General features: G+C 34.7%; 2 protein-coding genes across 2 annotated transcripts; both read left to right on the plus strand.

The window, feature by feature from the left end:
• Positions 1-7577: 7577 nt before the first annotated feature.
• LOC126912738 (uncharacterized) lies at positions 7578-9325 on the plus strand. Its single transcript, XM_050706431.1, has 3 exons — positions 7578-7769; positions 8224-8318; positions 9121-9325. Exons 1-3 carry the CDS (start codon positions 7676-7678, stop codon positions 9322-9324), a joined length of 393 nt encoding a protein of 130 aa, XP_050562388.1. The 5' UTR covers positions 7578-7675; the 3' UTR covers position 9325.
• Positions 9326-10950: 1625 nt separating this feature from the next.
• LOC118268399 (sorting nexin-4) lies at positions 10951-15766 on the plus strand. The gene is made up of 10 exons (XM_035582868.2): positions 10951-11156; positions 11228-11334; positions 11747-11885; positions 12229-12406; positions 12772-12910; positions 13313-13440; positions 13825-13987; positions 14482-14643; positions 15026-15140; positions 15646-15766. Exons 1-10 carry the CDS (start codon positions 11079-11081, stop codon positions 15694-15696), a joined length of 1260 nt encoding a protein of 419 aa, XP_035438761.1. The 5' UTR covers positions 10951-11078; the 3' UTR covers positions 15697-15766.
• Positions 15767-16074: the final 308 nt, after the last annotated feature.

Below are 16074 nucleotides of genomic sequence, written 5' to 3' on the forward strand. Positions count from 1 at the left end.
TTGTATGTTTAATTTTTGTTGCGTCACTTGGATGTACTGTTTTTCCTGTCTTCTTCTTCTATCTTTAATAAGACCAATCTATAGCATTACACTAATATAATTCTTAACTAGAAATTAGAGAATGTTGTCAAGAATTTTGCCTTTTTGCTCGCTTGTATTATTCTATAATTAAATAATATGTTGTTCGTTTCTCGTATGTTTTTTGTAACATTGTCACACACTAGGATTTTTTCCTATATCGTTTACAAACATACAAGTTCGCATACATATGACACTTAGACCTGAAACAACTATTTGTAGATCACATAAAGAGTTGTTTCGTGCGGTAATCAAACCTGCTACACGTAGTGCCGCAGTCGACTGTGATAAGTAGCATAGCTCTGGTGGAAAAGCACTCTTATGGTTGAATTTCCAATCACCTATTTTCTTCAGACGACACCATACAACATAATCCTTTGTTGCACCTAAAATATCAATAAAACAACATTGTAACTTCACTGACAAACGATAACGACAATAACTTTAATATAAAAATAATAGAAAATGTTACAAAGTTTCAAGCAACAGCATCACTCAACTGGAATTTATGAAAGTCGTATACTGAGCTACTTAGAGGTAGGTAGGGTGAGGTTCCCCTAAAAGACGCTCTTCAGACGTGCGGTCATTGCGAAGCGGTCTGTAGGAAATTGAAACTGCCTCTAGCTCCCAACAGTACCTTTATACGTAGCACTGCTATCATAGCAGTGCAATGAAGAAAATCTTCATTAAAATAGCAACCTAAAAACAATCGTTGTTTAATTTATCGTTTTATTTCGAAAATATCATACCTATACTATACTAATATTATAAAGCTGAAGAGTTTGTTTGTTTGAACGAGCTAATCTCCAGAACTACTGGTCCGATTTGAATAATAATTTTTGTGTCGAATAGTGCATTTATCGAGAAAAGCTATAGGCTATAAAACATCTCGCTATGACCAATAGGAGCCAAGCAGAGTGGCTGAAACCGGAAGTAGCTAGTAAATCATAACTGTAGGTAACTCACATATTCAGGAAAGAATCACTTAAGTTACTTTTACTTAAGTTAATACACTTAATTGTGCAGTAGTCAAGTGTTTTATAAAATAACCGTTTGCATTTAAACGACAGAATACATTATAGAGTTCCTCTACGTTACGGAGCGCGGCGGCAAAATTGTGCGAACGTAGCACGACTTGCTACGCCGTAGCGTGTACGTCGTAGCTGTGCTACGAAAATTGAATTCAAATAAGCCTTCACAAATTATTTAATTAATAATTAATTATTTAGGGCAACGCTACATTTCGAAGTTGCATCGTAAATCTACGCCGCCGCATAACGCATCATGGAAATTTCCGCTGCGCTGACGCAACGTAAAAATCTGCAATGCGACGACGCGCTACATATTAGTGTCCACATTAAAATGGATGTACCCAGTACTTTCTTTTCTGTTTCTTATTCTCTATGCGTCACGACTTCGCAAAGCAGTGTTGTAGCCTCGTCATTAGTTTTAGATAAATCTCATATAGGCATATTTCAGTTATATTTATAACCACTGTTGAGTGTTATTAAAACATTTACTGATGAGTAAACGATTAATTGTTAATAGATAATAATAAAAAAATACATTACGATGTATACTTTTGTCTACCTCCAAATTACCTATTTTACATATAACTACCAGAATAGAACTAACTCTATAATTTTGTGATTACCTACGTGTACTTCTTCCAACTGGATTCTAAAAATAGGATTAAAGGCAATAGGAATTTAATTATTGGAAATCAGAGATTCTTTGCCAATGGACCTAAAATATTCAACAATCCGGAAACCAATTTGAGGTGAACCCTTACCTTGACAGGTTAATAATGAGTGATTTCACATAAGTAGTAAAGCGGTTTGTATTGAATTAGCTATTTCCTCGTGCTATGCTCTTATATTATCTACAAATTCTGGATTTCGTGAAAATATCAACAACAAAATCCCATCAAGCAAGCAAACAAGCTTTGTATGAATCATTAGTTTTGTTTTAGACACTACAACTCAGTAGTTAACAAAAGCTACAAACATAGACATGTATCAGCAATCTACAATTGAGATCCTACACAATAGTGTGGGAGAGCCATGCTTCGGCACGAATGGGCCTCGACCGGAGTGATACCACGGTCTCACAGAAAACCGTCGTGAAACAATGCTCGCGTTGTGTTTCATTGTGTGAATGAGACCCAATTAGCCCTCTTCCCGATATTCCCCCAAAAGTCCAGTAACGTACTTGTAACGCGTCTGGTGTTTCGGGGGCTTGTTTACCGGCTTATACCATGGAAAAAAATCATCAAATAAATTTCAATATTTCTACATGTGAATTTATTAACAAATAGACAGAAAATATCGTTTGAAGTCACAATACTAATGAACGATAGCTTTATTAATAATTTCATCACAGAGCACTAAAGTTTTTGGCGAATAAAATTTTTAATTAAACGAATTTTCTAGTCCCGTGTCCAATTAACAAAGGCATCTTTGAATATAGTGTAACTTAAATTATATTATTGATGTCATCACGCCTTTTATTCCCTAAATGGTAAGACAGAGGTATTTTATCATAATATAAGTGTATACAGATGAAATGTAGGCACACTTCTACATAACATAGGTACATAAGTCGTAACCTATAATGGTAATAGCTTACAATCTCAATAATAGAAACGACAGCCGATGTAATTATTTACGAGTCCACCAGGAAACCGATACTAAAAATATTTGATTTTTATTACAATGTTAGTAATACAGATATTGTGTACAGACAAACCTGTTTGTATACCAAACTGACTTGGGTGACCTTTTTTTAGTTGGGTGATAGAATAGTTTTTATTCCACAGGAACGCGGACAAAGCTGCTGGCAGAAACTAGTTACCTCTTTAAACGCCACGGGGGTCACCGGTGACCGACGTTAGCGGAGGATTTGCCTTCAACAGTTTTCTATTCAGAAGTAAAGGCAATTCTACATAATAATATCCTGGATACGTTACATTAATCGATTATCTTACTTAAGGAAGTGTAAAATATTCTCGTGTAACAATTACAGAATAACCCTTTAATTTTCAATAAGAATGTAACAATATAATGCTCGGCTAAGCGAATTAACTTAAAAGCGTTTCTAATCCATCAAATTAATTCCGAATAGTGGTGCGTATTTCATTACTTTGAACCGTTTAATATCCGCCAATCATTGATTAGTTTCAGTCGTAAATAACCAAATAACCGACTTTCCACTTTGACTGTAAATTAATTACAAATTGTAATAAAGAACTAGGAGAACAAAGCAGATAGAGCAAAGATGAATTAATATTTTCAATTAAAGCAACGTTAACAAATATTCACCAGTATCTAGAAGAATATTTGTTTCCTAACGGCCGGTCTGGAAGTCATTTGGGGAAGCTTATCTTCAGCAGTAGACGTCTAGTGTAGCCACTATATAATGATGATGATGATGATCACACTATCACACTAATATTGTAATTATGGAAGGTTCTTTGTTTGTTAGTTTGGGTGTTTGTCTGTAAATCACGCTGAAACTACTAAACAGGTTTTGATTTGTTTCGGTATACGGATAGTTGACTTGGGTGATAGAATACTTTTTATCTCACAGAAATGCGGACGAAGCCGCTAAGTATTGTTAGTAGAGAATACAATCCCGGGATCCCGAATCTCGGGATCCCGGGATCCCGGCCGTTTTCTTGTCCCGAAAATCCCGGGACTGTACTTGGCTAATCTCGGGATTTTTAGGATTGACATTAAAGGAAAAGTTACAGCTGGAAATTGATAAGAGTATGAATTCCCCAGATCCTAAAGTACAAATACAAAATGAATCAGGGTTGGCAAATAGTATTAGACGTGAAATGAGCCTGTTCGAAAATGGAGGAACTCGTGGATATCACTTAGAAATCTATACATATAATAAAATCGTAGAAAAGTGCTGTCTGTACATTGAAAATAAAAATAAAAAAAATAGCAGGGGTTATTGTTATGTCGATGTCGAACCCAAAAATGTAATTAACTTTTTTTTGTCTGTTTGTCTGTTTGTCTGTTTGTCTGTTTGTCTGTTTGTCTGTTTGTCTGTTCGTCTGTGCGCGCTAATCTCAGAAACGGCTGATCCGAGTTGGATGCGGTTTTCACGAATATATTGTGGGATGCTTAAATTTACATTTAGTGTTTGTTTCATGTCAATCGGTTCATAAATAAAAAAGTTATGTCAAATTAGTCGAACATTCTATGCTTATACCATTAATCTCCGCAACTATTTGACGGATTTGGTTGAAATTTGGTACAGATATAGTTTAGAACCTTAGAAAGGACATAGATATATTTTTATTTCAAAAATCAAAAAATAAAAATAAGAAATAAATTATTTATAAATAATTCTATGTCGATCGTTACACGACTTCGGTTCATGTTATTGTTTTAATTTATCGAAAAAAAGTAAATAAATAGTAAAAAGGTATGAAAAAAATAATATCAATATAATAAAACATTTAGTACAAAGAAAATGCTCTAACGGAGTATAGATAATTCTATGTCGATCGTTACACGACTTCGGTTCATGTTATTGTTTTAATTCATCGAAAAAAGTAAATAAATAGTAAAAAGGTATGAAAAAAATAATATCAATATAATTAAACTTTTAGTACAAAGAAAATGCCCGAACGGAGTATAAATAAATAATCCAAGTTGTCTTTCGATTTCGGATCGAAATAGATCGCGCTATGGTTTCGTTACATTCATTTGGTTGGGTATCGGCCGAGCGCTTCGGTACTATCGTAGAAAAAGTGTATTATCAGTCGTATGATTATTTGTCTGTAGTGGTCCTGCTGTTTCGTATATTCTAAATTGGTTTCGTTGTATTTGTCAATTAATAAGTTTATAAACTATTTAACGTAGGTTTAGTTTGATATCGATTATTAGTAGTTACTGTAGTTAGTTTTTTTAATAAAATTGTAAGTCTAATTTTTTTTTTAATTAGATTAGATTTAAGTCGTTTCTTTTAAATTATTTAGTTTAAGCTTGGTTATTATAGCATAGAGGATAGGTTGTAATATAGTTTCTTTTTTAATTGTTATAAATTCGTAATTCGTAGCTTTCTTTAGTTTTAAGTTAGTTTAAGTCCGTTTTTAAACTATTTTTTCAATGCCCTAAGTGAGTATACATCTATTAAATTCAAACGCAGAGCTCATTATGTTGATTTTTGAAGAGTTCCCTGGAATATCTTCCACATCTCATTTTTGAAGAGATCCCGCGAGATCGGGAACTATGTGGTTAAAACCAAAAATTTGCCGGAAATCACTATTCCACGCGAACGAAGTCGCAGGCAAAAGCTAGTAGCAAATAAATATCTAATGTCTATTCCTCCAACCAGCGTAGAACCTGAGCGAGCGTTTTCAGCTGCTGCTTATATTGGCAATAAACTACGAAGCAGGCTTGGAAGTGAAACGTTGGATGCTTTGATATTCCTGCGATTGTATTTTCGAAATTCTAATTAGTTTTGTTGTGTTGTCTTTTAAATTTCTTGCAAAAGTATTTTGATTGTTTTGTCAATTTTCGTTTCGTACTGTATTGTGTTGTGATGTGATTTATATTGTGCAACGATATTAAAATCATTTTTTTTAAATAACTCAAGTTCTGTTTTCATTTGAGCCCAATTAGAAACCACAAAGTCTAATCCCGGGATAGCCCCGGGATCCCGGGATTACACATTTAAAATCCCGTAATCCCGGGATTGAAAAACATGCTCGGGATTGTATTCTCTAATTGTTAGTGATGGATGATTATTTTTCACGAATGGGCAGGTTTGAATGGGGTGATACCATATCCTAACAGAAAAATGGCGTGAAACAATTGTGTTCCGTCATGTGAGTGAGGTTATTGGAGTGGATGCCTATTTCTCACCCTATTTGAGTGCAAAACTGGTCTTTTAGCTACCTTTAGGACAACTTAGACCAGTGCAAGTAAAAAGTAAAAGTAAAAGTATTTCTCTTTTCTGTGATTTGGGTTTACATGCTTATTTTTCAACTTACATACTTATTTTTTAAGAAGATGTGTAAAAAATTGTAATAGGTGATTCTGATCAAAATCTTATTGACGGAGGCCGCATATGGTCATTTGGCATCTGGCTTCAAAATAAAAAAATACCTAAATATAACAACAGTAAAAGGAAGTCCAGTACAATATAGAAACTTCAAATCGTTACCAATAACTCCGGCGACTACTACAATTTTGCGTTGTGATGCCGTACAATTGATATCCTCTGTAGTTCTGCTTTTCAATTTAACTGTCAATTTACAGATAATACAGAAATACTGTACCCACATTCACTCGCATTCATTCATAACTGCAAAATTGATTACAAACTCCTAACTTTTTCTTTTAAAACCTAAAATCAAAGAATAGCATAAACATCTACTTAAATAATGTTTTTTGTTGATCCGTTCGGAATATTTTTATTTAATTTTATTATAACTTTCGTGAGACATACAAAGTTAATTTTTATGTTATCGACTTACTCACGTAACTGTTTGATGAGGAACTCGACTAGTTTCAAGCTATGCTAGAGGCTGATACTCATGAGTAGCATTCCGCGACACACGACGCTATTTTTATTTACTCTAAAATTATCTTAAGCTTCATTTATTAAATGTCTAAGTGTGAATAACAATAAATAATACAAACGTTACTTCTGGTTCATCCCGCCCATACATCCTGTATCCCGGTGCTACGCCAGCCTTCAATATATCGCCTAGGCATTATGTGCCGTGCACAATCAGTTCCTATTGTGATAACATTGATTCCTCTTGCCGTTACAGCTTTCATATCATAAAATTTTATTATAGTGTAGTGTAAGTTATCTATACATATAATAAAATTATAACAACTCCATGTCTGTACATTACAGATATTTAAGAAAAAATAAGATGGGGGATCTTTATTCAACCAATAGAAGCGAAAAACATGATTTAAAATTTTTTTGTAGTATAATAAAATTTAAAATCTAAAAAAAAATCTTTGTTTGTTTGAGCTTATTAAAATTATAAAGCTGTAAGTTCCATTTTTTGTTTGAGCGCGATAATCTCTGGAAGTACTTACTCGTTCCAATTTAATAAGTCTTTTTGTGTTGGATAGTCCATTTAACAGGGAAGGATATAAAGACTATAAAACGTTACGTTACTATTAATACTCAATACTTTACAATACTTGCGCGTCACTAGAATCGAGACCAAAACCCGTTGGCAACGAGGCATAAAAAATAATTATTATGTCGATAATTTTCCGCTAATCGTGAATCAGTAGCGAATGAGCTATTAGGACTTGTAGTACTAACTGCGTTCGATAGCTCATTATTAAAAAAGTTACAAAAAACGCAACACGAGTCAAGAAAGCAAATCACGAATAAGTTTAAAAATTAAAATGAAAATGCAACCATTTCATATTTAAGATTGATTAACTTTAATATGAAACAGTAAATCAATTAGGTTTTAAATTGTATACTATTACTACATGCATGTTGATGTAGCTGTCACAAAATCGTCATTTTGGTTTATTGTAGTTCACCGCAACAACGTGAACAGAAGAACAGAAGTTCCAAGAAGTTCGAAGAAGCTAACAATATGGCGGACTCCTGCTACGTCACATGTGTGCTTGTTATAGTTTGTTTCAGCCTGCCAACCTTTTCTGAAGGAAATAAGTGCGAGTTTTCTGAAGGTATGAAATAATTCAATACATTTACTTTTATAGATTTCTATTTGTACCTGCGTCTGTCAACGGCTTCGCCTGCATTCCCGTGGGACAAACTGCAGCCTATGTGTTATTCCAAACCATAATCTAGCCCTGTTTCAAATTTCAGTTCAATCCCATCAGCCATTATGACGTGAAGGAGTAACAAACAGACATACATTCAAACTTTCGCATTTGTAACATTAGTAGGATTATATGAGTGATTTTTGGAACAAACAACCATAGTATTTATTTAACAAATTATTATCCTCTCGGGTTAATATAATTGCGTATATTTTTAATCATAGTTTGTGTGTTTGTTAAGCACTCTCTAAATAAACAGTTTTGTTTGATTAGGAAATACTATCTATAATTCATATTGTGGACTTTTTTGTAGATAACCAAATCGAAATTTGTTTTATATCTCCAATTAAATTTTCAGGTATTTACAAATCCTCTTACATACCAGATGTTAAATGGCCATTACTACTACAAAGTGGATTCGTATCGCTGGATGTTGCTATACCAATGACTTGGGTAAATAATAATAATTATGATGATTTGATTTTCTTAGAATAGCTTATATGGGTTCAGCCTTAATCTCATACACAAAACTAGATACCTGGTAGAAACGGACAGATAGTTCAAATATCCAATGTTCAAAATTAAATAGTGGTTAACTAAAATATGTGCAACCCAACCTACCTCAACAATTATTTATAGTTTGTATTCGGTAGTTTCTCACCTCAGCTAGTACCCTTAATACGAGTTTGCTTTACGTTAAACGAAAACGAAACGAGAGCGTGTTCGGCGCTAGTCTGACATTGTTGAACATAAAGTATTAGGTACATGTTTCTAACACATGCACACCGCGGTTACTTTTTGTATATCAACGTTCCCAAATGTCGTTCAGCAACATCCGAAAGCAAAAAGTTATTTATTGTTAATGTGGGAACCACATAAGTTACAGATAGTTACCAAATGTTACCATTTTGCACTTTGTTGCTCCACAAAAGTTAACTGCGATGCGGAAGCATGGTTACAAAATATTTGTCGTATTTCCAAACCCAATTGCCCAACAACCCTTAAATTCCTAACTGGCAAAGTGCTTCTAAAGTCTCTGGTGTTTTGGATTTCCATAGACGGCGGCGATTACTTACCATCAGGTGATCCGACTGCTCGTTTACCAGCTTATATCATAAAAAAATTACAATGTCAATAAATTACTCTTGGCAACAATCGAAACACCAAAGTATTCCTATAACTATAATGTTATTACTAAGAAAACTGATTATAAAGTTATTAGAAAGTAATACTTGTCTTATACTTCTTGTTTCAGCATTTAACTGAAGAAACTAAAGATCAGAAACTTAGGATAGCGCATGTTTGTGTCCAAATGAAAGATGGCAACGAAGATACGAAGGATATGTCCATAAAAATAGTAAGGACCGGCAGGTCTGCTCGTGTCCGAATCCTACTGAAGAAGCCCTCTAAGACACATCGGAGACTGTCTATACAACTTTTTGGGAAGCCGCGTACTTAATTAATAACAGTTATACATATGTTATATAGTCATAACAATAAAGTAAAAACTAATAAGGTAATAAAGTAAAGTAAAAAAAATATTTCACTTTCACCTAACATGATGGGCATTAAAATTAAAATCAGTCATCTACCCTATTGTTACATGCCGCATTGTTGTTTCTTCGCCATAGTAACATAAACTAGATTTACATATAAAAGTAAATTATTTTCAGCATGAAGCATTTTCATAGAAACAATATAAATGACCTATCTTTAAACACAATAGCTTTTAAGCAAGACTTGCAAACCTAATTGTAAGATGATATTCGAAATTAAAAAGTTTCAATAACTAACGTTTGAGTACACAATACAAGAGTATTGGTCAATTACCCAAACTTTACTTAATTTAAAAAATAGTTCTGTCCCTGCAAATTCTTTGTAAATGACAGAGATAGAACGTTATTAAAGTACAACTTAAAATTGAGTAGCATTTCAGTATTCGGGCGTATGAAACCTATTCAATAATTTTAAGCACCTGTTACATATGAGACGTTTGAACATTCGAGCGTTAGTGTACAACTATTCATTCATCAACTGTCAAGTACATTACCTACACCAAAATTAAATGAAGACTAGGCACATATTATTAACTTGTTACAGAAGCGAGGAGGGCGTGTCAGAAACCGCTTATTGTTACAATGTATCCCGATTTTCCGTGACGTGAGGCTGTAATTAGCATGTTCGTTGTATTACTGTAGTACTCGTATAATCTGACATTCTTGACATCATGGCTTGGCTTTTTGCGTCAAACACAGTTTACACTGATAAATGTACGGATTGGTAAATATAACTACGCCGATGTAGTCGGCGTATTAAGGGTGCTTTTTCATCAGAGATTTACCATGCTTCGTTGCGGTGGATACGTTTGGCTTCCACCAATCATTGGCCCATAGTTAGCACTGGCGAAAAGAGGTTCAAGTAAGATATTTTTTATAAGGAAAGATGCGTGCTATGATTGTGTGCTATAAATAGCTTTCTACTATAGATACACCAAAAGACTAAGAAAAAAAAAAATAAGACATTTTATTTTACACTTGCGATACGTTTATTTAAAACTAGAAGAGATAGTCATTCGCTGCATGGGCGGGAGTAGACTTTAACAGTGTCCCATGCGTGCTAATTGAGGAAAGGGCTGAGAAAAAAGAAGAAAGGCCTAGACGGCTGGTAAGTTGATGAAATTTGCACAACCCTGCCTAAATATAGCTGTGAGTCAAGGCCTTCCGAATGCTGCAACCCTGGCCACGGGCACAGGCACAGGCAGAAGAGGAACACTGTGCGTAGGTTTTTGGAAATCCATGAGAACTTCATTCGCATATCATGTATTGTGGTAGAATGAAATAGAATCTCAAAATTATAATTTTATAGAAATGTACAATATCCTAAAAACTTCCAACTGGAACGATGAAAATGTAGAATACGGAACGCGCAAAACACCTGTTCCATGTTCCATGACAAAACTATTTCAAGATTGCGCCTGCCGCAACATAATGTTTTCTCTTTCTCACTTTCAAAAAAATCATATGGCTATCCTGCTGTCATATTGTGATTAATTTTTAATCTGTTATCAATTTTAATATTTGTGTTGTGTCTTGTCAATTTGTCATTTACATTGTCAGATTGTCACTGTTTTCTTGTCTGGAAATTTGAAACAAATTACATTATTACCTCAATATTTACCGTTTAGATTGCGTTATAATTACATCAAAAGCTACTATGTCAGCACAAAACTCGCCGGTAAAGGCGTCGAGATCGCCTAGCGTCATTGAAACTGTGCAAGACTATGATAGTCAGGTATAGTTTTATTACTACGCCTACTTTTCTTAATTTAGGACCATTTGAAGTGTTTCCTTGTTTCTTTACAGGATACGTTGTTAAAACATGTGGACATATCGATAGTGGAGTCAGAGAAACGTGCCAATGGTACATTGCACGTCCGCGATCATTACACCGTGTATCTAATCGATCTGAAGTGAGTGATACAATTCTATTGTTTTCTTAGAAAATTAGATGTCCATTATGCGTCAATTAGCCTCATTACTCACGCTCACACCTCTATCAATTGTATCTAAAAGATGAAATTCTTGAAAAGTTAATTGTAATTTATTGTACTTTCTATTTTTATTGTTTTCTGTAATAGAGAACATGAATAACATACTTTAATAGTTTATTATATTTAGTACTGACATTCTTACTTAATTTTTGCATGCATACACATAACCATTACACTTATGCTGTGACCTACACAATTATTTATAATGATAGAACAATTTTTGGGAGCATTTCATAACTATTTTAATGAATGAATAAGTAATTTGTTTACTTTCTATTTGACTAAAGGGCTAAGTATGTGAGATTTAAATAGAGATTATATTATTTTCCAGAGTGACTGACCCGGACTACAAACTAGTCCAATCAAAGATCAGCACAATATGGAGAAGGTACACAGAGTTTGAGCAGATTCATGACTACCTACTTGTGACATATCCGCATGTCATTATACCTCCATTACCTGAGAAGAGGGTGAGTTTATTTATGCATAATGTAAAGTTTTTAAAATTAAAAAACATAAAAAATATTTTAATTATTTATTATTAAATCTTTAATGTACACAATACAATTGTGGCGACACATTGACAACTAACAAGTGAATAGTGATACATGAGGCGAACATAATGCCCGATGGCATTCTCTACCAATCAACCTTAGGGTCTAAAGAGAAAGTCTGCCGAAATAAGGTATAGAGAATAAAAAATTAAAAAACTATATTAATTGTATAATATTACATGATGGGCATAAGATTACTGAGCAAAATATCATTTTGAAATCTTCTTGTTATTTTATTCTCTTCTCTTCTCACTTCCAGGTCTTGTATGCATGGAGGAAGTCTGACACCACAGACCCTGAGTTTGTGGAGAGGAGACGCGCTGGATTGGAGAACTTCCTGCTTCGGGTGGCATCACATCCTCGACTCTGCTTCGATGACCAGTTTATTAACTTTCTGCAACAGGAACATGGTTGGCGGGAAACAATTACTGACAGTGGTGGGTTTAATGACATAACTTAACCTCTCAGGTTTATTTTCTGTTTATTAATCTCATTTGTGTTTAGTGGAGGATTTGCCTTTAACACTTAACTACCAACAGTCCAAGAGTTAGGTGGCTGCTTGCTTCAAAGAAACCTGGGATATTTGAATTCTCTTTCTTTTTTTTTTTTGTAAATGGTAGTGCGCTAGTGAAATGTATTATGTTAACACTTGTACTCGTTAAAACAATCAAAATAACTGCTAGGTACTTAGAGGTTTAAAAAAATCTTTGTGTTGAATCTCTTCAACCAAAGTATGAAAGTTTTATTTTAGGAGATACAAAATAAAAGAATGGACAATAATAATAATTTTCATTGATTTCAGGGTACATTCTGCAAGCTGAAAATAAAATAAAGTCCCTATCAGTATCAATCAGATTAAAAAAGCCAGACCCTGAAATTGAGAGTGTAAAAAACTATGGAAAACAATTAGAGACTAATTTAGGAAACTTTCTTTATACTAGGTAAGTTGAGTTGTTTTCACATTTGTAACTTTATGGTGTATAGAATAGGTACACATGGCTGCTTTTTCTTTTTGCTCTTTGACAAATTGAGTACTTGTTTTTGAGATGGAAAATCATTGTGAGAGGGTGAGTCAGACTCTTACTAACTAAAATCCACCCCATTCCGGTAGGAACGGGGTGGTTTGGCTGCAGAACGTAGGGCTCTGGTAACTAGTTGAGACGGCAACTCAAAGTTAGGCATGAGCCCTACTGGGCCCCATCTGTGGTGGTCTGATGGGATGGCTTTTGACAGGTCTCGTTCTGGTGACGAGTTACTTTTGCTCGCCATCTGCAAACCTGTGACGGATTAAATACCTACTTCAATATTTAATTTAATAACCATTTCTTGTGTTATTGTTTCAGATCTAAAATAATAGAAAAGAATTATGCGCTGTGCAAGCTTCACGCGAACTATGGCAAGCTGTTCAGTGAGTGGAGTGTCATAGAGAAAGAGATGGGAGATGGGTTGCAGAAAGCAGGACATTATTTTGGTATGGTGGTCTAATTCGAGCTATATTGCATTTTCAATGCTGGACTTTGGGTGTTAAAGTCGAAATTGCTTTGCATAAACGCCGAATTTTAACAAAACGTTAAAAAATCTAGTACATGTAGCTTTATTCCCAGTAATAAATGGTTATTTGGTTCTTGTTTTCACTGGACACTAATTTTAACCTATCATAAAACTGTTTTATCCGCCAGAAAATAAATATGGTCTGGGGATCTTGCACTAAAACAGTTTTTATTTTTATATGTAAAATAATTTGATTTCCACAGGCTCGAGTCTGTGCCCATGTTATACAATTAATTAGTGACTAAAACAGTTTATAAGCTGTTTTAGTCTAAAAACAGTTTAAAAGCATAACCTTCTTTGACAGACTCAATAGCGGACAGCATAGACTCGGTGGCAGAAGACGAGGAGCAGCTGGCGGACCAGCTGAAGGAGTACCTGTTCTACGCCAGCGCGCTGCAGCAGCTCTGTACCAACCACGAGATGCTGCAGCGGACCCTGGAGAACGCACAGGACACGCTTAACAATAGGTAACTGGAATATGTTGTACCTACTTATTTAGAAATCGGTAGTTTTACAACAAGTATAATAATAAAAAATAAAGAATCGTATAGACTTCCTGTACTATAAAAATATTATAAGTAATTGTATAATATAAGAAACAAATCACAACATGTATTGTGTATTAATTATTATGTTATTGGCTTACTTACATAACTGTTAGACTAGGAACTCGACTAGTTTCAAACCATGCTAAAGACTCATATCTCGCTATGAGCAGCATTCCGCGACACACGACGCGGCGACAGTCGCGCTACTGCGCGTTCAGTAGCCTTTTAACTAGACGAGTTCCTTGTCAAACAGTTACATGAGTTAGCCGATAACATAATAATTAATTTAGTATGTCTCACGAAAGTTATAATAAAAAATATGTATTGTTTCAGCTTTATTTTAGTATTGATTTTGGTAGCTCTTATGTTTGTGTCTGCCTATTTGTTTGTAATGTAAAACACGTTTCCTCCAGGATATCAGAGCGCAGTCGCGCGGCGGCGGGCAAGTCGGGTCTGATGTCGCGGCTGTTCGGGACCACGGACCCTGACATCGTGCGCGACCAGACCACGCGGGCGCTCGACTCCAAGATTGTCTCTGACAAGGACGCCATCGAGAAGGCTAAGACCGATTTAGAGTAAGTAAATATTCTACTAATATTATAAATATGAAAGTTTGTATGTCTGTTACCGTTTCACGCAAAAACTGCTAGCGGGTTTGGATCTGACCTCTTATCCCTATAGATTATACTCTGGAATCGGGAATAACAACTGGGGTACGTAGTGGGGTTTTTCGGGATAACGGGCGAAGCCGCAGGCAGAAGCTAGTACTCCATAATCAGTCAATTTACGTAACTTTAATAATAATACTTGGTATGCCATTTTTTTGACGGAGGAAAATCCAATAACTTCTCCCGCCCGGGTGAAACGAAAAGAGTGTCAGATTCTTACTGATTAAAAAACTACCCCGTTTATACTCCTGCTAAAATTTATTGGAATCATATGTTTGTTTCTTTATAGAGAATTCACAAAGAAGGCGCAGGTAGAAATAGAATATTTCCAAAAACAAAAAGACAAGGATCTCCACGAGTCGCTCGTTAGCTTTATTACGCTGCAGGTGAAGGCAGCGAAAAAGGTTAGTCTCGACTATTTATTATTATTGTATGTGCGTTTCACTATACTTGGGCCGTGATCAATGGAATTATTAGTAAACAAACCATGTTTCGTGTGATTATTGTATATAATCATTCTACGTCTCTTTAATTCCATTGCCTGGATCGTATTCCCGTCATTTTGCTATATGGAATGATCATATAAGAAAAGATCCATAGAAAAGTGTTATTTCGCATGGCCAGACTAATATCCATACATTTTTGGTTCGTTTACACACCGTAATTCATAAATTTTGCTTCGTTTAACATTGATCTGCCATTGTATAGATAGCACCACTTACGAAAGAAATCTCTGCGAAAGAATCTGTGTAAATATTGTCGGTATCCAATATTTGCTTGAGAATTTGATGACATTTCAATAGAAATTTAGAATACCTAGCTTTGGATACCCTATACATGTGCTTACTATGTAGCTCGTCATGAAATCTTGAGTCTAAAAATCTTATGTTCTGACTGTTTACTTTCCAGAATCTCCAAGCGTGGACTCAGATCAAGGAATGTCTGCAAAACATGCCGTAAGCCCCACCAAAACGATTTTATACCAAATGTACCTTGTGCTCTATGTAATAAAACTCTTTTTCTATCTCAATTTGTAAGTTATACTTGTGACGTTCCAAAAATGTGTAAGTTTTTTTTTTATTTATAAAGTATAATCAACTTTGTATTATATAATTTGTTGAAGACGATATTTATTTGGATAATTCATAGACACGACGAGTTTATTATTTTGGGGCTGAGTCATAGTTTGTGTTAGCCCAATATTTTTGTCACAAATAAATGCGACAGCTGACAACGAAGTCTAAAATTCAATGCTAGACTAAAGCATTATGGAGTTTTCTAATTGGACTAATGTAATTGGCGAAAAGAGTATATATTGAAGACTTGAAGCGTACTCGT

The sequence above is a fragment of the Spodoptera frugiperda genome, chromosome 29, assembly GCF_023101765.2.
Source record: "Spodoptera frugiperda isolate SF20-4 chromosome 29, AGI-APGP_CSIRO_Sfru_2.0, whole genome shotgun sequence".
In the NCBI taxonomy this organism is placed as follows: domain Eukaryota; kingdom Metazoa; phylum Arthropoda; class Insecta; order Lepidoptera; family Noctuidae; genus Spodoptera; species Spodoptera frugiperda.

What these genes read in the sequence shown, in the direction of transcription:
- LOC118268399 (XM_035582868.2), top strand. Translation starts at nt 11,079, where the DNA reads ATGTCAGCACAAAACTCGCCGGTAAAGGCGTCGAGATCGCCTAGCGTC. An exon ending in TGCAAGACTATGATAGTCAG is followed by an intron (nt 11,157 to 11,227) that starts GTATAGTTTTAT and finishes GTTTCTTTACAG; the next exon opens with GATACGTTGTTAAAACATGT. An exon ending in CTCCATTACCTGAGAAGAGG is followed by an intron (nt 11,886 to 12,228) that starts GTGAGTTTATTT and finishes TCTCACTTCCAG; the next exon opens with GTCTTGTATGCATGGAGGAA.
- LOC126912738 (XM_050706431.1), top strand. Translation starts at nt 7,676, where the DNA reads ATGGCGGACTCCTGCTACGTCACATGTGTGCTTGTTATAGTTTGTTTC. An exon ending in TAAGTGCGAGTTTTCTGAAG is followed by an intron (nt 7,770 to 8,223) that starts GTATGAAATAAT and finishes TTAAATTTTCAG; the next exon opens with GTATTTACAAATCCTCTTAC. An exon ending in TTGCTATACCAATGACTTGG is followed by an intron (nt 8,319 to 9,120) that starts GTAAATAATAAT and finishes TTCTTGTTTCAG; the next exon opens with CATTTAACTGAAGAAACTAA.